Source organism: Lasioglossum baleicum, chromosome 15, assembly GCF_051020765.1.
Source record: "Lasioglossum baleicum chromosome 15, iyLasBale1, whole genome shotgun sequence".
Taxonomy (NCBI): Eukaryota; Metazoa; Arthropoda; class Insecta; order Hymenoptera; family Halictidae; genus Lasioglossum; species Lasioglossum baleicum.
Genome location: NC_134943.1, coordinates 11,028,750 through 11,052,164, shown reverse-complemented (window position 1 = coordinate 11,052,164; position 23,415 = coordinate 11,028,750). Strand labels below are relative to the sequence as shown.

At 41.1% G+C, this 23,415-nt stretch overlaps 2 protein-coding genes across 3 annotated transcripts; one reads left to right on the top strand and one right to left on the bottom strand.

The window, feature by feature from the left end:
* The first annotated feature begins 122 nt into the window (after positions 1-122).
* On the top strand, positions 123-17,154 carry LOC143216474 (cytoplasmic dynein 2 intermediate chain 2). Of its 2 annotated transcripts, none has more exons than XM_076439554.1 (9): positions 123-921; positions 988-1,072; positions 1,175-1,387; positions 1,453-1,687; positions 2,367-2,568; positions 2,628-2,827; positions 3,090-3,232; positions 3,306-3,508; positions 3,740-17,154. In XM_076439554.1, the coding sequence occupies exons 1-9, from the start codon at positions 863-865 to the stop codon at positions 3,807-3,809; spliced, it is 1,410 nt and encodes a 469-aa protein (XP_076295669.1). In that variant the 5' UTR covers positions 123-862; the 3' UTR covers positions 3,810-17,154. The 2 variants fall into 2 exon arrangements, with proteins under 2 accessions (XP_076295669.1, XP_076295670.1); XM_076439555.1 differs by having other exon boundaries at positions 988-1,082.
* On the bottom strand, positions 7,731-23,304 carry LOC143216485 (uncharacterized). The gene is made up of 2 exons (XM_076439576.1): positions 22,470-23,304; positions 7,731-21,379 (listed from the first exon to the last, which is right to left on the bottom strand). Exon 2 carries the CDS (start codon positions 21,322-21,324, stop codon positions 20,923-20,925), a length of 402 nt encoding a protein of 133 aa, XP_076295691.1. The 5' UTR covers positions 21,325-21,379; positions 22,470-23,304; the 3' UTR covers positions 7,731-20,922.
* Positions 23,305-23,415: the final 111 nt, after the last annotated feature.

Genomic DNA, 23,415 nt, shown 5'->3' with positions numbered 1-23,415 from the left:
TTTTATTTGATGAGGTAGCACATAGTGCTAGAATGAAAACATGTATTTTGTAAATCTATAAGTAAGTTAAATATATATGTACATGTTCATAATTGATTGAAAATAGTAAAAATTGGAAGAATTTGCGATTTTAATGAATCGCAAACCCTAAATTCGAAAATTTTTACATCTTACAATGCCCATAGCTCTTTTATACATCAACCGATTTCAATAAAACTGTGTACATGTGTATAGCCAGAGAGTATATTCGTATAACTTACTGAGATTTACAAAGTACATGTTTGAAATTTCATTGCAGGCACAGATTAAAATTTTAAAAATCGTGACCTTTACTTTTTCCTTCACAATTGCCACCAATAACAATTTTAAAAACAAATTATTTACACATTAGCTAGTAAACTAATCCTTCCAATGTCTCAAAAAAATTCAAGCTGTTGTATCCAATTTTGGAAAAGTTATTCGTTTTTAAGAAGCGTACGAGTACTTTGTATTTAGTAATAATTAAGATCTACTTCGTACTTTGTATGATAATAATTAAGATGTACTTGAATCGATGCAACAATGAAATATTTTTTAAAACAACGAATCTGGCGCGAAGATTTCAATGGATTCAAACTGATTCAAACTGTGCATTTAGGTGGCGTTGCAACGCAACCTAGAAACTGACAGCTGACTCCAGCTGGCTCCATATTTGTATGTATACTCACGTAAAATGTGTTCTGTATAAAATCGTCAAATAAAGTGTCGTTACAATAAATCCTTGTAATTTATTCTAATTTTTTTGACAAACACTACAGTAGAATATATATATATAGGAATCTACTCCGTTAAAAACAGAGTAAAACCCTATATTTGTTTAACAATGTTCACCGATCGATCACTCGATGCTGTAAGCTTCGATTCGCAAATATCAACTGAAAAGTACGTTTTATACAATTTTCGTTGAAATGACCGTTACTTTTGTTTTTAATTATAAACATTGTTTAGATCGGAATCATCGGCGAACATACAAACGACAGAGATTGTTTATAATGAAAACCCGGTTCAAACAGTTGAGACAAGAAGTATCGAGGTATTTATATGTAAATATGTGACCTCAGTGATTTTCATTGTTGAGAGAAACAGTAACTTGCATATTTATGAATATATAAATACCAAATAAATTTCTTCCTAGACTCAGACCGTTACAGTAGAGAAGAAAAAGCCAAATGTGGACTTCAATAAATTGGCTCAGTTTTTAAATAGAGTCACTCCGAGTATATTGGAAGCTTTAGACGAGGCATACGGAACCGATGCTTTCGACGACTATGATACAAAGACGGATGAAGATTCTGTTGCAAGCACACAGCTTGTGCAGAAAATCAATACAAGCGAACCAGAATCACATGTAATTACAATCCTTGCAGCCTCCGATACGTATCTAATGGATAATTAATTTAGTTATATTTCTAGATGAAAGTAACAGATATGTGTTGGAGTATCGGAGGAGGAACATTAGCTGTCTCTTATGGTATTCCTTACCATGAAACATGGTGCGATCACTACTCTAAAGTACACCTGTACAATCAAACAAAGGATGGTACTTTTACAGACAGTCCGCATAAGACGTTAGAGGCAAATGCATGTGTGACAACTTTAGCTTACCATCCAACTGAACCGTCAATTTTAGCAGTTGGTTTATTTAATGGTAATCCGACAAACTCTAAAGAATAGCATCACCTAAATATCTCCTGTATTTCTGTTGACTAGACTGTGGATCTTTATGCAATTATGGCTTCTGTAAATTTTCAAGAAATACTAGGATATAAAATATGAAAGAATTTAGCACGATTTTAATTTATTTCAGATCTAAACAGGCTACTACACCACGGGAAATAAGATTCTATTTTATTCCACTTTCTTTCAAAATTGAAAATTGCATAAACATCCACAGTCTAGTGATGACATAACAAATATTTTTAATGCAACGTAAATGGTATCGCAAGACGAATGCTTTGCAAATGTTATTTTGTTCTCAAGGTCATTTTTCCTAAGTTTTTAAGGTCATCGATATCGAAAAATAACATTTGCAAAGCATTCACCTTGTGATACTATATAGACAGTGGATTATGCAAAATAAAAATTTTCTTCCTGGATTGCAACAAACTGGAGTGAAATAGAAATTTGTTTTCTCTCTTGATACGTTTAATAGATTGAAAATGACAGAACAGTATTTTTAAATTTTTCTAACGTTTTTACTGTTTCAAATGACACCTACTCATTTATGTCATAAATGCATCAAATCCGCTGTCTAGTTATCAAAAATAAAGGAGATCACTCTGCATAAGTTTATTAGATACAGTTTCCACAATAGTCATTTACTGTAGGTGATGTTCTCGTTTGGAACTTGAGGAATGACGCATCACCCACGTCAGTATCGGTTTGCATTCACGGTGACACTGTATGTCAAATATACTGGAAAGCAGAAACGGTAAATGATGCAGCCATGCTTGTTACTGCTAGCAAAGATGGATACATTTATACCCATAAGATGGTAGCCAACTTCACTGTTTCTCATGTATATACAAGGTGAATTGAAATTTGATTGAAAGCTATTAATCTGGAATTTGATTCTACAAATTTTTCAGATCGAAAATATCCAAAGAACACAATCCTATAGAGAATATAAGACCACGCAGTTCTGGTGGATCTCGGGAACGCGCGGTGGAGTCTGGATTATGTATCACCGCGTTTGACTTCTCATCTGTAGATCCTATATTTTTTATTGTTGGTACTCTGTGCGGTGGAATATACAAATGCAGTGTAGAGCGTATTGCTCCTATAGAAGGTTTGTATGCTAATTAATAGACTGCGGATGTTTATGCAATTTTGAATTTTTCTAAAAGAAAGTGAGGTCGAATAAAATCTTACTTTCAGTGGTAGTAGCCTTTGCACAGATCTGAAATAAATAAAAATCGTACTAAACTCTGTGCAATTTTGTATTGTAGCATTTTTTATATAATATTATAAATGCATAAAAATCCACAGTGTACTAATTAACATTAATTTGATTGCACCGATAGAATAATAAGACTTTTTGTAAATTATAGGCGATAATACCCTTATGGATCCAGTGATAGGCGAATACGAGAGGCACGACGGTAGCATTACTTGTATCAAATTCTCTCCTATTCGTAATTTATTCGTTACTTCCGGTACAGACAAGGAAATGCGTATTTATGACTTCGAAGAGGTAAAATACTGAAGTAAATTTTATTACTGGTCAAAATCTATGTATCCATCATTTTACACTTTACATTGTGTAGCACACGTGCCTACGATCAATTTCTTTCGAAAATACAATCGTGGGATTAGCGTGGATGTTGGGAAATCAAGATGTATTAGCAACTTATGGCGCGGGTTCGGATGTGAGATTATATAACGTCACCGATGGTACACCTGTGACTGGTATAAAGTTTGAGACATCCGGCAGAGACAATACAAGCTGTTTGCGTGTCAACTCTAAGAAGTATGTTAATTTGTGAATATGTAATCCAGCGAGTTCCAACTTGTAGCTCGCGAGTCTACGCGGCTCCTTCCCCGGCCCTCCACTGCCGCCCCACTCACTAATTCGACAGCTGTACGTAGTAGTGGGAAGAGATTCGAATGATGGGGACCTTGCGGCTCTCTCGGAGGGGAACGAGTTGGAACTCCCTGATGTAATCCATGATTTGCAAATATTATCTTTCACTTTTTCCAGAGATTTGGTGGGCATCGGCGATACCCAAGGGAATGTGGAAATTTGGAAAATTCCTCGTAAGCTACTTTAACGAAATTTCGCAATAAATGTTCTTCATTTGATTCAGAAATTATACTAGACAACGCATACGCTGCTTTTATTGTGATAAATGTGACATAAGTATATATTTGTTAAATATATGACACATTCATACAAAAATGTCTCTGGTTTGTATTTTTACTCGGATAGATATAATTAATATACCGCGACAACTTTAAAATAGCTGTAAGCGAAAATGCATGCCAAAAGAATGGCCAAGAAAATGTGACAGAGATTTTCGCAGGATTGAAAGTATATTAAGGGAAATGGAATATAGTAAATATTTCAAAGATAAACTAATGTTATCTCGCAGTATGTGGTTCATTATTAATGAATCAACAGTGATATTAAACAAGAAAAAACATTTATTACTCGTCTAGTCTTCTGGGTACAAAAATATATTCCTAGGTCTTTCTTCGTTTAAAAATATTACCGCGATAAAATGACTAATGTGTTTCACCCAAGAACAGTTACAATCGTCGTGCACATTTTTTAAAAATTGAGACGTCTAATCTACTCAATGGATCATACTTCGACGTCACTTTTACGCGTGTCACAAGACTAAAAGAAAAAGACGTTCAAGGCCTGTAATTGCGAAAAAAGATATGACGTAGTCGGAGAATTTAGTAATTTGTCTTTGCTGACCAATGTTTAAGGAGGCAATGTGAAACTCCCGATGAACAAGCACATTTTTCCATGAGTTGCCATTATATGCTGATCTCGACGACGCATCGACCAAGGTTTCACGGTGTCTAGAAAAAGTAACAAATGATTCGACACACTTGGTAACAATATTCTGTGGTCTCGCATTCGTAGTTCATAATTTTTTAAGTTCGTTTCGAAATTCGTATTAAATTCTTCGTAGAGATTGTTCTTTTCTTAAAACGGGACGGCAAACTTTTTTTACAAATGTCCAGATCGTAAAATTAAAAAAAAATAGGTTAAAAATATTTTTATTAGGAAGTGATTTCTTTATATTACGTAATTTTTTCACGTAAAGAGGAATATCAACCCCTGTTCTAGTCGAACGCGACGTGTCGTGATGTGGCACACTTAAAACTTGCGTAGCATTCTGCGGCGGATCTTTTCTCAATGGCCTTCTCAGGTTTTTATGCAAATAGTGCTACGCTCGTGTTAATTAATACTTACTGTAACTACACACATACCGGTTACCTGCTATTTGATCGATAGTAAACTATTGATTTTCAAAGTAACTTGTTCCGACGATGCGAGACCGATAGCGATGCAAATTACGATGTTTTTCTGAATAGTAACAATTACAGAAAATTCTGTAGATCTATAAGAACGTTAAAAATAAAACTTCTTCTTTCTGTATCTTCTATTTGTAGATACAAATATTATACATAGTAATTAAAACCCGTGTGTAGTCGTTAAAACGATAAGAAACGAAGGATTAGGAAGAACTGGATAACAATTTTATTAAAGAGGGAGGAATACGTACCCAAGTAACGTTGCTTTCGAATAAAATATATCACAGGATATCTCACTGACTAGAATACTTGTCCTGAGCAGGACTATCTTTTCGAATGCTTCGTAGCCTTCATTCCTCCTAGATGTAGGATCCCGTAGAATCCCGGAGCCGTGTCCTAGACGAGGACATATTTTCCCTCGGAGAGTAATTCAGTTTGCCAGCTCAATCTGGGAAGACGGTTCCCACGACGTCGTTGCCTAGACTAGATACCTCGGAGTCCTCGACGATGAACATCGGATGAATCCACCTGTAAGAGGTAATCGAGTGCGTTGTCCTGAGAAGGACAGTTTCCCCATTGTCCTGAGAAGGACAGATCGATGGTTGCCCTGAAAAGGGCAGTTTCCTTGAATATAGCGTTGAATCGAAGACGTTGCACCTGCGTGGCTGAGTGATTTGCGGGCCCTGGTGGGGGCCCTAAAGAAAAAAGGGAAACAGTAAGAGGGAAATAATGTGTACAGGAAAAATGCGTGGTTTGAGTATCGAGATAACAGGAACTAAAAGTGATTCTCGTAGAGTAGCGTTGAAGTACGAAGTCAGGCAGCTTCGTAGAGGGAATATATCTCGCTGTTTCCGTCGAAGCGACAAGGGGTGAAGGGAAAATAATGTGGATGGGTAATAAAGATGATGGAAAACTAGGAAAGGGGTCGTCTACGATGCCGGGGAACGTTGGACGAATTTGTTCTCTTCGTTCCTTCATCCTTCACGTTGTCCGAGAATTGTCTCCGTCCTCGTTGATCATCAAAAGAAAACTTTAACACATGTGTTTCGGTGTATCGCGTTACTTCTGGTGTAACGGTGCCTTCGCTGGACACTTCCAGGCGTTCCGTTACAGGGACAGAGAACTTTCTCCTCGCTTCGTTTAATATTCCGAAGGCTCCCGCACTTCTTCCATGGAACGTGATCGTACGGCAAGCAGCAGATATGTGCGTCCAGCGTGTTCTGTTGATTTTTGAAATTTTGCTCGCGTGACTCGCGCGTTTGTTCTCTCCTTTTTCCTCGGCGATCTCGATCGCACGACCTTTCTTTCTCGCCTCTTTCCATCTGTTGCGTTATCTACATACGTGTGTACGGCGGGCAGATGTGTATCCTCCTCTGTATCCATGCGTGTGTGTGTGTACGTGTTTTCTATGTACGTGTGGTCTTCGTGTGGATGTGTATGAAAACGTGTTCGATGATACTGTACCCAAATACTGCCTCCTTATACGTCGATTCTGTGTAATATATATAATATATATATATATGTATATGTACGCTCGGAAAATTCTCGTCCGAGTTTGCTTAAAAAAGATCCTCGCTCTAAACATGCTCCTCCAGCTTCTAGATCAAAGAGGATCCAGAAAATCTGTTGCTCCTTCGTCTCCCGTGACCCGGAAGTTCAGCTCTTCTTCGCTATTGCACACTGATTCTTCTTCGTCGTAGTCTTTGTCTTTCTCGTCTCTCGTTCTCTCCTCTTCATTCCTCGAACCATACCGCTCATTCAATCATTCACCTTCATACAGATATACCCAGGCATTCTCAACTGATTTTATACACAGATTTTTTTTTGGCGCTTTTTGTTCTCAAAAAGACATTTTTTCTGATCGTTTTTCTTCGCTTTTTTTTTAGAAATCCTCACACATTCGCTCCGACCTTGCGCGCCCGAACTCGTCCCCTCAGCTCCGTCTTCATCCACTCCTGTTTCTCACCGATCGAATCGACGATCCTCTCTTGAAAGACATTTTTCACATCTGCATCCGGCTCTCTCTCTCTCTCTTCCATTCTTCAGTGCTGCCATTTGTACGCCCCGTGACTCCATTCTCTTCTCACACGCACGCGTGTAATCTTGCAATCACCCGTGTACATATCGAACAGTACCAAAATTACGATATAAACGATTACGGTTTACGGTACACCGTTCTATGCTTAAACTGGCTCTTTCTCTTCTCACTCGTTCTCTCCCTCTCTCCATTCTCCTATCGTAGGATCTATCGATCGTCGCCGTTCTCCTTTTTAAATCGGTACGCCGTAGCTGGTTTTCCGTCGACAGAAACCTCGGTTTCCTCTTACGATAAGAGATAAAACGGCAAAAAATAACTGTGTTCCTCTATCGAGCCTCGTTATAGTGGACGATTATGTGTAACCCTCGAAAAGTATTCGAGTATCTTCATTTCTTATTAAAGACCCTCGGAACTGACTCTCTCTCTCATTCCCCCCCCCTCCTTCTATCGCTTTCTCCATCTTCCATCTCTCTTTCTGATATACCTTTCATCGAGCAAACCATCACACGTCGGACGCGCAAACACGAGACGCTTGTTTCGTCGAGAAAACAACGGGATGCGCGTCGAAAGGTGGCCAATCAATCGATGATCCACAATCAGATCCTTCTCGTCGATCGCGCCATTCGTCAGTCCTCCCGTTATCCTCTTCTCGTCTCGTTCCTCCAGGTTCAGTCTTCTTGGTCCTCCATTTTGCTTCCTCTTTTTTTTTCATTTTCTTTTTTAGCTCGCCGAAGAAGAAATTTCTTTTCTTCTCCTGCTCTCTCTCTCTCTCTCTTTTCACTCTCCCCCTTCGCACCGGTAAAAATATGATCGTGTCGCGATCATGAGATCGACGGTTCGACCGAAATGTATACATATATACATATACATGTATGGATATATATATATATATATTCCTGTCGATACTCGTTACGGCTTCATGTTTTCATGGCGGACGTGACCAAGATGGTGGATGAGCTGCGGAATGATACAATAATGAATCTCGTTCTTTGCGCGTTACGACGGGATTCCTTCTATCCGTTTTGCCACCTTCCATTCTTCCTAAGCTTTTCTAGTCTTCTCTCGCCGACAAGGCCCAAATATAGCATCCTCGACTCGAAACGCGTCGGCGAGGTTTCCGGCGCATTTGAAAATGGCGCGCCTTCCGTCCTCCCGACGATCGCCAACTGCTTATCTCTTCTTTAATCTTCTCCCCTTCTTTCCACTTCTTAATCTTCGTCTCCCATTGTTTTTACATAACAAAATATTCTATTCCGTGCGGTTACCACAGCCTCGCACGATCCAGTTCACTTCCTCTTATGTACATTTGTTATTGTTATCCTTATTATCAATCGATCGCCCCGTTAACTCTCTCTCTCTCTCTCTCTCTCTCTCGCTCTCTCTCTCACCGCTTCGGGCACCCTTAATACGTGTGTTTTGTTTTACAGTGGTACACATTGATCGCGTACGTTAAACGCGCTCGAGTCGCATCTTAAATGTACTTCGTGTGTCGTGTGTATGTACGCGTGTCTGTATGTATGTGTGTGTATACGGTGTTTCCTTGTTTTACGTACAATAGATTATACATTATATATAACTCTATCCTTATGTACCCTAAAACTTGACAGCAAATTGCATTATGTCCGCGGCGGACTTATCAAAGAGACACGAAGAGAAATATTCAATTATCGATCGGTTGTGTGTGTCATTGTTCTCTTTATCTCTCTCTCTCTCTCTCTCTTTTTCTGTAGGGTATCGCTAACTTTCGCCCCATGTGTATCTTTGTCATCGTGGGACGCACGTCCTTCATCACAGAGATCGCGACTCGACAATCCTTAATATTATCTACAATTTATAACTTGCCTACGATAAACTCGCCACCCTCTATTACGTCGAAACGACAGGACGAAACGATTCTCACCATTTGGCTCTCATTTTTTTTGTGTTTTCTGCAACCTCGTCGGGCTCGTCGAGGCCTGTACCCTCGGGACACCGTTTCCCGTTCGTTTCTTTCGTGAAAAACTGCCGGAGAAAATTTTCAGACGCGCATACGAGAGAACGGACCCGAACGGTGTCCCTCGAGTGCAGGGGTTCTCAGCCCGTACGCAAACATCTTTCGCTCTCGTTCGCTTCCGGTCGTTTCGTTTCGGTTTTTAAAGCAGACCAGAGTTTCGCGGGACAAATGCTCTGAACAGCGACGCTCGGCGGAGAATTGTAAGCTTCTACAAGAGACAGAGGTAAACGTAAAATAGTAATAACCGTTCGAAGAAATGCCACGTGGTTTTGTAGGACAGCCGGGTTGGTTTTGCTCGAGCGGGCGGACGCCTGCGCGCTGAGAGAAAGGCCGTTTTCATCCAGACGCCATTTTCGTCTGTGTTCAATTTCACCGTAACAATTCCACGATCGATTCTTTTTTTTTTCTGTCGCGAGGTCCTGGTCCCGGAGAGTCGAGGGATCGCCGAGAGAGCTGCACCGCCTTCCCGGACTTTAGATTCTCGCTTTGGAGAATATTCCTGGAACCTCCAAGTCGAAACTTGTCGATTCGTTAACGGAGAATCTCGGGTGGAAGGCGGGGAGAGACTTCTCGGATCTTCCTCTGTGTAGGCCTACCATGGAAGCAGTCTAAAGTCCTAACATTCATAAGCTAACCGTGAGTCCCCCGAAACCCAGCGTCTCGGGGAAATCTAAATACGTTCGGTAGATTCGATCGGTGAAAGTGTCGGTTTCTCAGCGTGGCCAGCGAGTGAAAACTGTTCAAGTCAGACTCCGTAATAATTTGGCTCTCCCGAACCCTTCGGCAACGTGGCGGATGCGAAGAGCAGTTTGTTGAATTTCAGATTTACGATACAAAGAGAAATTGACTGTTTCGTTTGACTTTCCTGAACGGTAATCGAATAGTGTGTATCACGAGTAGGCGGATGTTGAGAAGGGTTCGAGTCTGATCTAAAGGATCTCTGTGGCCAGGCTGAGAACGACGATTAAAAGCGAGGGTGTCAGCGATATACAAAAAATTCGTTCCGCCGTTGTGTGAACGCGATTCGCGGCGCAGTGTTTATCGGCAATGATCGATGATCGACTGCTTCCACGGCGCTTGTCGTCCGGGATCCGTAATCCTCGTGGACATCCGGCGACCAGGACCCCCGAGGTCTTACTGGCCAATTCGCAACGGAGACAAAACTTAATCGATTTAATAATTGACGGGCCACCATCGTTGGCGATGATCTCGTGTGAGCTGTTGTTCGTAGGCGTGAAAACGAAACTCGAATTCGTTCCTCGAGCCGGCAGACGTTCGGCCCCCCTCGAGTCGCGCGCGGGGAACGAAAATAAATGGAGAACGCGAAAAACGAAAACATAAGAGGCGACCCTAAGCTTACTTCGCACGCCGTCTAACGATTTACAACACGGTCGTGAGAAAAAGAAACCGTACGGATTTATTTTATTGTCTCGCGCACGCGCGGCCGGCAAGACTGGACACGCGGTCCACGTGTTCGTATTCGAGCGACCAAAAACAACACGCGATCGTGTTCTCCATTTTCCGAACTCCTTCGTACAAGTCGCGCGTGCGAGAAAACGGAAATCCGAACGGTCGCGTTCTTGCGGCGCTTTCTTTTCTTCGTCCCTTTTCATCGTTTGGGGGTTCTTCAAGATACGCTCGAAGAGAGAGAGAGGGGGGGAGACAAACACATATAGGGAAAGAGATCTCTTTGCCTCCGTGAGACGGAACGCGACCGTTCGTTCGCTTCCAGAACCAGGCATCCTCTGAAATCATTTACTCGAATAAGAGAAACTGTTCGCGAATAGAAATTTCATTTTTCTTCGACCAATTCTGCTTTTCTCTGTCTCGATCGAAAGACGATCTATCCTTCTCGCATGCTCGAGTTACTTGAAGCTTTTCTAAGTTTTCCCCCATCTTGAAACACTAGAATATGTTTGGCCGCTGGTGGCGAGAAGCTTCAAATAACGTTCGAGAAAGGATAACGAAGTGTTTCGAATAAAGAATCTTTTCTTCCCGTATTCGATTTCTCATTCAGATTCTGCCGGATTCTTCATTTCAGGACTTTATAGTTTCCCTCCGTGTATCGTTTCTTACGCTATATAAGATAATGAGCAGGGACCGTTGCTTGAAACCGTGCATCATCGTCAGAATCATGCCGAACGATTGCTCGTGCTCGAGTACAGCTCCGATTCGCTGTCAGACTCCGATCGAAATGTTTCCGAACACCTGGCGAACTAAACGAAGCGTTGAAGAACTTTGTTGTTAGCAAAAGTCGTACAGACAACAGATAAGATACGTTTTACCGTTTAATCATCCTCTTGCGAAGCTTCTCGGAGGCTCTCGACAACGATCCGCAACTTCGTCGCAGCGGAAAGTCGTTCACTGTATAATCGCTTAAAAAATAAGATTACGTGATATTACAAATAAGACAAGCCGCGGAGAAGCTTCGCCGGAGGCGTGACTCGAACACAACATGCGAATTTCGTGAGTTTAATCAAAAGCAATTCCTCGACGTCCGAAATGTATAGACAAATCGCGCCAGTCTAAATCGTGTAAATCGCGCGTCTCTCGCGAACAAAATGTATTCCCCGTCTTCGCCGTACGAGTTTCGAAATTCGATTCGCGTGTGCGTTACCGAAACTTTTCCTTTCGGCGTCCTCGACGCACCTCGGTCTTATTTATGGTTTCGATCGTTCAGCAGGATTTTTCCGGCGGAGTGCAGGATTTTAAGCGACGGTCCCCGCATATATTCATTTCTTTCACTCAGCCTCGTTAACTTTGGCACGCTCACACGCTCACACTCGGGCATTCGTTCCTCAGAAAATTCTTTCTCCCTCCCTTCCTCCCTCTCTCTCTCCCGTGCTCGGTCTCTCTCTCTCTCGGACACGCACATACTTTCTGAAAACACGCGCAAGGTATATTATATATCAAGGTACATGGTTGAATCTCGATTCGCTAAAATAGTCAGTGCGTTTATCTCGCCGCCGCCCCCGAGGCGGCCGATCCGTTTCCCCTACTTTTTAGCAGCCGTGTCCGCCATAACGACACAAGGTTCGACCAAGTGTACGAGAAAGATGTTTCCGCAACTTCTCTCTCTCTCTCTCGTTGTCCCCTCCGAAGAGACAGGACACATATTCTCGCTTAGCAAATTCGAGTCGGCCCGCCGGAAGACTGCAAATTGATCGGGGTCAGGGGGCGTGGTTCGCCACTGTTTTAGGACTGCGATTATGTTAGTGTGTTGCGTTAAAAAAATTTGTCAAGTTCTCCAGGATGCGAGCGAAGATCTGCTGGTTGTCTCCGGGCGGATCGACGTCGGTTTCAGAGACGAAAGGCTGAGAACAATTACGATCGAGGCCACGTGTCGCGATGGCGTACGGCCGGACTTTCACGAGCAGCAGCAGGAAGAAGGATAAAAAATATTGTCGTCGACAGGCTCTCGTGTCAGAGACGCGTTAGCGATGGGATCCGTGTTTGTCGTTCCGCGAGTGAACGATCGACAAGATCGCGAAGAGTACTTCTCCTTGCTCTACCGTAGGTAAAAATCGCACGTTTTCCTCTCACCCGCGGAGAACGATCGCCTTCATCATCTTCTATCGATCCCCTCGGAAAATGTCTTTACGTTATTCCCTTCCTTCGGAGTAGCCGTACAATTGTATACAGATATTTTTGATCATGGAGAACCACGCATTCGTGAGTCTGTTTTCGTTACATTCTTCTCGATGGACAGTAGTTTCGTCGATGGAGCCTTCGTCGCGCACCGAAGGCGACACGAATTCGAAATTCGTCCGGAGACCTTCGGCAACGCGGCGGACGCCATCTTCGGCATCAAAAGAAAAAAAAGAAGAAACGGCTCTTTGAACTCGGATGAGAACGCGTGCCTCGAATTTCGAAGTATAAAAAAAGAAACCGAATGCGCGCCGAATCTCTTTTCTGTTTTGCAAGAGACTTCGTAAGACGAAGAAAGAAAGAAGGTGTAATCGAGTATAAAAAGCCATGGTAAAATCAAGGACCGTCGTTTACGTTTAAAAATGAAAAAGATCATTCAGGAAAATCGTTTAGGACATTGATGCTTTCAATGACAGTGCTCCTTCTCCTTCGAATTCTTTCTCTCTCTCTATCTCTCTTTCTTTCCCCTCTTTCATCTTCTACGTTCTCCTTTTTTCCCTTCTTCCGAATATAGCGGTTCCTCGAACCGTTTCAAACTTAATCCTAAATTTTAAGGCTTAATTAATTAATCGACATAGTGTTTCATGTGGCTGTGTTCTTGTGTCCCTGTGTAATGGATCAGTGCTTGGTACATATGAAAATCGATGAGCGGCTGACGTTTCCAATTTTCGGTGTTTCTCGCAAAAATTTCCAATGACGCGGTTTTTTCGCGGTGTATCGATGTATACATACATATAATAGATGCTGGTTGATTTTGTTTTTGCCGCGTGGCGAACGCCCCTCGCGAAAAACACAGTCGAGGGATGTCCGCGGACACGCTCGAAATATGTAATGCTTTTCTCCGTTTGACGGCTGTTCGAAGACGTTTCTCTTGGTACTTTTATATCATTTCTATCCGACGAGCGACCTCCTGCGGTGCTCTCTTCGACAAAACAAAAGGACAAACAGTCGAGAGAAGATGTCTCTCTCTCTCTCTCTCTGTCCGGTATTCTTTCTACGTGTGAAGTGGCACGGATATGCAGAATTCCAACGAATTTGTCCTCACTGCTCTTTAACGTCTACGCGTTGCGAGTTTCCTCGAAGATACGAAAATGAACGGGTCGAGAAACGGACGCGTCGCTCGGCGATCGTTCGCTTTAAAATTGTTCGCCGACCGAAAGCAATCGTCCCTTATCAAATCGAAACCTATCATTAAATCACGACTTACGAAAGAAACGACGATAATAGCAAGCAACAGCTTTTCCGGGTGTTGCACACCAAAAAACAATCGTGCGAACGACTTCAATTTATGATAAAACGAAGAGCACGCCTCGATAAACCTAGTTAAAACTTACTTTAAAAAGAAGCGACAAAAGAAGTCGAATACATAGAAAGGAAAGAGAAGACGAATCGAGGTACGTGCACGGCAACGAATAAATTCCTCGCTTCGAAAGAAAAGACAGACAGGGAAGAAAGAAAACGCGGGCGGTACTAAAATATACGCGAAGGGGAAACTTAAAAATTAGTCGACTAATCGATCACGACGTGATTCGCTTTCACTGGGAACGAACGCAGCCCTCCGTCGCTCGGAGGAAGCCGCAGAAAAACGGCGGAACGCTGTTTCGACGCGTCACAGAAGAATCTAACGAACGAGAACTAACATTTCGTGGAAGCTCCAAAGCTGATTTACCCCAGGGCAGGAAAGGAAAAAAAAACGAAACAACTAGAAGAGAAAAGGCGTATCTTCTGACGCAACGACGAATTCCACTGGCGGGAAATCCGGTTAACAGAGTCGAAGACAACTAAACGAGATATGTAACGTCAATGGTTTGCCCCGCTTTCGCGGCCGGCTTATCGCGGAGACGGGTAAAATTTGATTCCGGTTAGCAGACTATACCGACGCGACCGGCAACATTATTGTACAACACGCTCTACCCACCATTCTCTCAGCGACGCTATCTTCGCGGTTAGAATATGTATACATATCGTCAAATGCAACCTGTGTATCAAAGAAATCACACTTCGCTCTCTCGATCGCGATCATTTCGGACGCCACCCGCGGCTGGTCGGAATAAATTGCCTCTAATTACTCGTAAATGTGAAACGCAGCTTTCTCGCTAATTTTTCTCGGTAAATATATGTAAATGAATTCTCTGTAATTTCTTTTTTTTTTTTAAATATCGCACCTTCGGAAGGCGACCGATTCGGTGGTTCCAGCGTCGAACGGATATTCGAATGTTGTCGTTCGAGATGGTAGTTTGACACGCGATGACTTTTAATTATGAATATTCGCCCGTCTCAGGCCGATGAATTTTTTAGTTTTTGATCACGCGAATGAAACTGTGGAACACGGTGATTCGAGCTCTCGAAGAAAGACCAGCGAAAGAAAATTGTTCGAAAGGTACGACGATACCGTGTGTAGGTTGAAGACGGGACATGCGAGTGCACGCTTATGCGAACACTGTGTTTCATGGACTCGCATGTCGCGTAATGTTCGTCGACGGATGCATCACGGTGTAAATATGGCGGAGTGTTTGGCAGTTTGTAGTGCCGCGTTCACGGTGCCGTGAACGTCTGCGAGCGTCAGGTAACTAACTGTATAGGTGTTCGTTTGAATAACCTTTTGAACATTCCTCGATCGTACTACATCTCTATAAACGAACTAACGAAGAACAATTTCGTTGAACACATCGTTCGATCTGAATTCGGTAAATACCACGAAAATATATATATGTGTGTGTATATATATATGTATATATATAGTTTGAAGCTGTTTCCGATTTGACAGGACGCTACCGAAAATGATATATACCTTCGTGAATACAATTTTCATTATATTTGAAAATGAAACTAATTTGTTGGAGATACTAATACTGTTCGTGAGTTTGGTTTAAGTAACGTTCCGTGAGAGTTCTCGGGCTTAACACGTCCGCTATCGGCATTTTTTTCTCCACGGAACACGCCCGGTAGTTTCGAATGTCTTTTATCGTACGATACGATGCCGTGTGTCTTATTGTTTCGTTAAAAATGCAACGATGAGGTTCATATCGGTTTGTTGGTTCTGTTAGCGAGACGCGTGGTTAGCGTCGTCGTGTGCATGTGTATGTGTGTGTACGATTTTACAGGTGAAAAATGCAAACTCACGTGATAAACACGAGATCCGTGGATAGCGAAGATGTTAAGTGGCGGAGAATGTTCAAAACTAGTATGCCCCCCACTCGTCTACGCTCTCTCTTTTTCTTTTGTTCTTTTCCGGAAATGGACCCATGACACATCCGTGAAGCCTTCACGAGAATCTGAATTTTCTTTGAATTTTTTTTCATTGTTTTGTTGTCTTATCGATTATTCCTCGATCTTTCGTGTAACTCGCGACGAACGATTTTGTACGTTACAATATCACAATAAATGCCAGTCGAGCATGGATCGTCCCGTCCCTTCATCCTCATCCACCCCTCCATCTCTCTCTCTTTGTCCGCTAGAGGGACTTCGACGACTTCTTTCCGTTTCCGTTGACCTTCGATCCTCTGGAGGGGAATCCCCGCCCCGTTGAAGGATCAGAAAACGGAAAGAAGCGTAACCCGTGAACCGGAAACGTGGGGATAAAATTTCCCCGACCGCTCATGATCCCACTCGACGAAACGACCCAAGTTCTCGCGTTGGCTCTTATAATTAGAACTACTAGCTATATTTCTCATCTTAAAGTCACGAAGGTGGATTACGACACGTTGATGGACGTACTCGAAAGTTCCTAAATAATATATATATATATATATATGTATATATATATATATATAATATGTATGTATATATATCTTTCTCTTTTGTCCTTGTAACGGAAAACGCATTACACCCCACCTCACAATCGCGCAGCGCTTTCGAGCATTTCTTTGTTTTGCTTTGTTTCATCCTTATTCGCAACCCTAATCGCTAAAAGTATTTACCGACAAACGAAACGTAGTAACACGCGAGAAAAGTATATACCGGGTTTTAATGTATATTCCCCCCCTACGCACCTCCCCATCAATTTATTAACGCGGAAACGAAGGGGCGAAAAATTTATGTTGCTTCGTTTTCTTCTTCGCTGTCTTTCGACAATTAACACCCGCGAGTATTCTCTCCCGTGTTACCGTCTTGAAAGAACTACAACGGTATTCATCGGTACTTGCACATTCTTAGATTAGCACATCTTATCGCTTATCATATAGATATAATATATATATAATATATATATACATATATATGTTGATCAGTTACCAATTAAAAATTAATAGTACCTATAGGGTCATCATCACAGCTAATTTCTTATCATTCTTTTTCAATAAACATTTATCAATTGGTTGATTATTTCGCTTTGTAATTCGTGCCCCTCCTCCTAACACGCCGACTCTAATTTCCCCTTCTCTCTCTCTCTCTCTCTCTCTCTCTCTCTCTCTCTCTCTCTCTCTCTCTCTCTCTCTCTCTCTATCTATTGAACATCATCGACCACAAATCCCCTCTCATCCTCTTTACTCCTTCCACCTGCCTAAACTTCCCGATACATTGTCTCTGCATACTGCTACGTGCCACGAAAAGATACGACAATCTTCAACCGTTTATTCTGCCTCCTCCTCTCTTACCTTCTCCAATGCTTATATATGTTTACATATACATACATATATATATATATATAGTATATATATACATATATTTATATGCTGACTATTTTTCGCTCCTCCGCGAGACCCGAACAGGTAAAATACGCGTATTGCTGCACTTTCGAAGTATCGAATCCCCCTAGTCACGCTCTCGATCGGAAACGGAACAAAACGCCGTTGCCACCGAGACACACCGTACACCATTATTTCGTAATCGGCTCTCTTACTCTGTACGTATGTATTTACATATACATAATTTACGTGCCCGTTGGATTTTTTCATCTCATCTCCCTTTCTCTCTCTCTCTCTCTCTCTCTCTCTCTCTCTCTCTCTCGCGCGCTCTCTCGGGATCGTATGTACACTAATTTTTACAGGACATTTATACACACACGTGCTGACTCAAAATTACAATTTGTTTCGAACCCGTCAGTCTGTCTCGTCCTATTTACATGACTCCGAAGAAAAACTCGAAGCATTGCACGGTGTTTTGCTTCGAGCTTTCTCTCTCTCTCTCTCCCCCCCTCCCTCTCATTTTGTTTTCTGTTTTGAGTGCATCTCCCACAGGACGGCAGTGTTTAATTCGTTTGCTTTTAGCGCGCCTGATAAACCGTCCGAGAATCCATGATTCCCGAGCGCTCGTTGCAAAAAATTTCGACCGATCCCCTGGCACCGTATTTACAATTGTTCGATTGACTTTTTTTTTGTTTCGTATTAGAGACTAACGGGCTGACACGATAATTCGTTCGCAAATCATCACTGGACAAATACTGAGAACGCCTACGGGCTAACAAGAAAGAGACGCGCGTTCGCTTCGAACGAGAACATATGGGAAGAAGAATGTTTTGCGCGGACCTTCCTGAATCGAAGGTTGTCGTTCCGAACGAAAATAAAAGAAACATGTAACCCGATGAGAATGATTTTGATGTTCCGAAAGAATGTCCACGAAGTTTCGACGAATCCACCTCCGTCGAGAGCGGAAACTATTTTTGCAATAATGGCTGCGCGGCTCTCCGTTATCGCGCCTGTTTGCCGGCGAAGCTGTTTGCGTCTTTCGCAAGTTTCAAAACAAACCAACGGAAAAAAGAGTATCATTTTTGTGAACGCGGAGAATTTAACGATTTTTCGAAGAGGGATAAACAGAAGTTCGAGGAAACTACGCGAATTCGAACGAAACAGAGAAAAGAGACGTTACGCTTTTACGAATAGTAGTAGTAAATCATGAAAGTGAGAGGAACGAAGACGGATGCGTGTTTTCTTTTTTCCTCGAATAGTTTTGTTCTCCCGATCTTTGGTGCGAGCCGCTGCACGGCACCGGCTATCGCAAAAGAAAAGGAGAACATGAGAGAGGTTGAGAGATCGAGAGATCGTGTCCAATGAGAACCGGTTGCCGATCGAAACCAATGAAATTCACGTCGGACTTTACGTCAGAATTTCTATCAGTTATTTTGCACGCGCCTCGTACACGCGCGAGCGAGGCCATGGAAACAATTTTAAAATTTCGCCATACACAGCTACCAATACAGAGAAAGTAATCGAAAGTTTTTCGAAATTGCATGTTTCTACTTACTAGCATTTTTTTCTCTCTCTCTCTCGCTCTCTCTCTTCACCCATGCATACACACATTCACGCGCGCAAGCACACACTCTGATTTCTGAGATCTGCATATACATACACGAGAAAACCTATTTTGTAATTCGGCCTACAAACTAACTTACGAGAAAGGAAAGGAAGTATTCTAAGCAAAGAATGGAACCAATGCAATTTTAAAAGAAAAAAAAAAGGAGAAAAAAAATGATATCTCGATTAAAGGTAGGAAGAAGAATACGTATTAGTTAAAAGCCTCGCATCAAAAGTAATTTGGTCAGTCGATATGTGTTTAAATGTGCTTTGGGGTCAAGAAAAGAAGAAAGGTGGGGGTAGATATAATATGCACGAAAATTAAAAACTATCATTGTCACTTCGTAATGTAACGTCAAAGTATACGTGCAAGATTATTGGGGAGAAAATAAAATTGATTTTCTGGATGCACGAAAAAAAGCAAAAGTCCTTCTTGTTTTAGAGATGTTACCTATTTTGTTCAGCCAAAAAGAGAACGGATGCCCCGAAGTTCTAACATCCGATACCAGATTCGAAAGAATAATAGAGACTGTTTTGACCTAATGAAACCACAATTCTAATGTCGAGGAAGAAAGTCTTAGCAATAGCCTGAACGACAAACTCCCTGCGTTATATACCTAAATATATTATTGTAAAAGTTAATTTTGAATTTGTCACGTGTAAGAACTTTTCATAAAAACCTTTCAATTTAAGCATAAACATTGCTCAATCGTGAACCTTTCCGAAAATAATTAATATTCATTCATCAACATACACATCAGATCATTTTTTCTCATCTTCTCATTCACTCGATCGCATTTCATTCCTTCAACAATGAATCATACGAATTTCCAAAAAAATTAATCCATCTGTATACATATCAGAAACTTGTCATTTAAATCTTAGCGTATCGCTTTGCACAAATATTGCAAAGCTGCGAAAAGAATAAGAATATCTTTGATAAAAAGATGTGGGACGAATAGAAAGAAAAATTTTAATTTGGAATAATCTCGTAGGGATAATTTGATTATGCCCCTCTAAGATTCAATAAACTTATCGAGTATACCAGAAATATTGAAACCTTAACAGAAACGTGGGGTGGGGGACAACAAATTAATTATGCGTTACAGTAAACTAGTCTGAGAGACATACTGAATCGATACCTAAGTTTATGCTAAAGAGCAGTAGATGAATATATGTGACACTTAAAGTTTAAACCCCTATTCATAAGTATAAAGTAATTCTTGACGAAAAAAAGAAAAAAAAAGATGACAAGTGTACATTCTATGACAAACCATGAAAGATTTGTTAGAATTATATTTTAGAAAGAATCCCGGAAGTAAAAGAAAAGAGTAAAACCATATTTCCATGATCAACAGTGCTAAAGTTGTAGCAATTTTGATTCATAAAGGAAAAAATATTAATTATAGCTATCGTTTTTAAAAATAGCTAATGCAGCTTTGCCTGTGTCTTCGTACCATTTCGTCAAACAGATAATATAACAGTGTTTGTGTATATGTGTATGTGTATGCGTCTCTGCAAGTTAATCATATATAATAATAATCTAAAATACATACGTTTATATCTTCATAGACGGCGCATAATAGAATCGTTACAAGTTATCATATACTTGAATCACGGTTCGCGGTAGACGCACCTGCGTCATTATTCTTAAATGTTTTTGTAATGCTTTGTATAATAGCTTAAAGAACAAATGATGGTTTGTTTCTTTTTCTTTTTTCACTCAGCATCCATACCGTGAATCTGAAGACACTGGTGCCCTGAACTAGTTGCATCTTACTCGTATCGTCTTTAGATTGTGTTATCGCGCAGTTAATCTTGTATGTAAACACTTTCTCCTTTCTTTTCAAATGATCAGCTTGATATATAACGTACAAGAGAAAAATACATCCTTAATTCAAGATTGGGAACGATAATGTCGTACCTGTCTCTCTCTTTTAGGAGCTGATAACCGTTTATACCGGTCCCTTGTTGGTCTTTGGGTATCAGGCTTGGACGTTTAATATCATCTTCAGATGATTTGAAATATCGCAACTCCTGTCGGCTTGCTGACAACTGGTCATCAGTCTCGTAGTCCAATGGCTCGGTGGTTTTGGAAGGCTCGCAGGAGACGGTGGTTCAGAAAACTTTGCACCCGCGTAAAAGCTGTTTGTTGGACTGCCCCGAGGACTATAGTCATGCCGTAACAGAGAATTTCTTGTACTTTTGGACGAATAATGTGGGCTGCAGTTCAATCGACCAGTAGAATTTCTGCTGTAGGACCTTCCACCGTTATGGAAGAACGTTGACGATTTGATTGCACTGGAGCGGTGGTGTCGCTCGACACCAACATTTGGTGAACCATGCCGCTCTACCTTGTTGTTCAATTTTGGTGCAGAATTCGTCATGGCTTCTTTATTGTAGTTTTGACTTTGCTATCACTTACAAAGTGAGCCAACCCGTCTGCAAAACCAATCATTTTTAAAATCTCCATTTTCCAAAGAAATTTCATTGAATACATATAATATACATATTTATAAAACTTATAAAATGAATATAATGAATATACTTGATAAAATGACAGGTTTGGTGAGAGTAAAGGCCATTGATAAAATAATGTCATAGATTTACATTGACAGTGTAAACATTGTGGGATAAAAAATAATACCGTTTGCTTTTTATAAATATCAAAAATATAAAACTATACCATGTAAAATATCTTGGTGGTCTTATTACACACGAATTATCGCGTTTCAACGATAAAAATTACGAAATTTCGGGGAAATTAAAAAGGTGATGGAATTTTATTGATATTCTTACTTTATTTCTAATTCGCTAAAGCCTACAAGAATAAACAAAAATCCGTTTTTGACGAACTGATACATAAAAATTTCAGTGCTCCTAAAAATCTATAGTGTAGAAATGAATTTTGAACAAAACATTTACGATACAAAAATTGTTTATTTGCCAGTAAGATTATAAACATATATTCTTGTTATCTACTTTTTTAATTACCTTCCTGCTTTCTCATTGTCTTTCATTGTCTTTCAAGTGCCTTACTTTAACGTTTACAAAGAATTGTATTCTTTATCTAATTTATCAATAAATGTAATAAAACTATCTTATATCGTTTTTATTAAAAAAAACATAATTCTAGTACGTTTACTTATCTAATGCATCCATATACACATCTCGCACCATTATCATCGAAAAAGGAAAAAATAAAACACTAATCAAGTCAAGATCCTTACAAGATACGTGGTACATTATCAACTGTAAATAAGCTTAAAATTTACTTCAATCTGGGACAATGTACACGCCGAGGTTATCCTATTACGCGTTATCAAATAAATATTTACTACTTAAACGGTACTGTTCTACTGTTAAGTATAACTAATTAAATTCGAACAATAGTGAAAAAGAATTGCGCCGCTTAAGATAAAACAGCTACTTATGAGTGAATCCGGTTTATCGGAGTCGCGTAAACATATATATTATACAGGGAAGGAGATGCAATTAATTGGAGTGTGATAAATACAATACGAAAACATACCGTACTATGTCTGCGGGCCAGTTTTTAAAGATGAGACCAAAAAGTTTCCGGCGATGTTTGGGTTCAGTGATTTTTCTAACTGCGCAATAATCTCGGGATCCAGGGCAAAAGGGTAGGGGGAACGCGGAGGAATAAACTTGGTGGGGTACCCCACGAACCTCCTGTGTAAGCGCAATGCTACCTCGCCCCGCTTGCTTCGAGTTCTCTCGCAGTCCTCCCTATTCGTATTATTTGCGAATTTGACCACATTCGGTGACCGTTGGCCACCTTTTACACTTTTTCGCCCCACGAAAACGAAAACACACGCGTCGTCCGACTTCTCCCACTTCTTATCAACGCAGCTGGAGAGGCGCAAGATGGCGGACACGATTTGTTTGTTTTCGGTGCCCTACACGGAGGATCTTTCGCGATAAACACGATATCACCGTTTTTTTATTCGACAGCGAAGCTTCTCTCGAAATCGTCCTTTCACCACGCGCACGCGCGCATACACATATGTTCGCAGATGTGAAATTAACTTTTCTATATCGTAATACTCCGCGTACGTTGACTGTATATGCACATGCACTAAACAACGTTCGCTCTACATATCATTGACAAAAAAAAAAGAACTTCCGATCATTCTGTTTTCCCTTAAGGACGTTCCAACCCTCGGTCTTCGCTTCCGTCGTTTTTCTCTCACTCGAAACCTTTTTTACTCTACACTGTGCCTTGGCCGACTCACACAACACACTCGCTGAAACCGGATACTGCGATCGAACTCGTAAACTATGTGTACTCGTAAGCACGATCCTTTTCCAACACTGTCTCTTGCCTTTGTGAAAACGCAAGCCTATCTTAAGGGTTATGAACGACTCCCTCCTCTCGGGCTAAACCAATAGGCGACAGTGTTACGGTGCACATGTCTTCCAACGACCAATCACCGCGCTCCCTCATCGGCTATTCT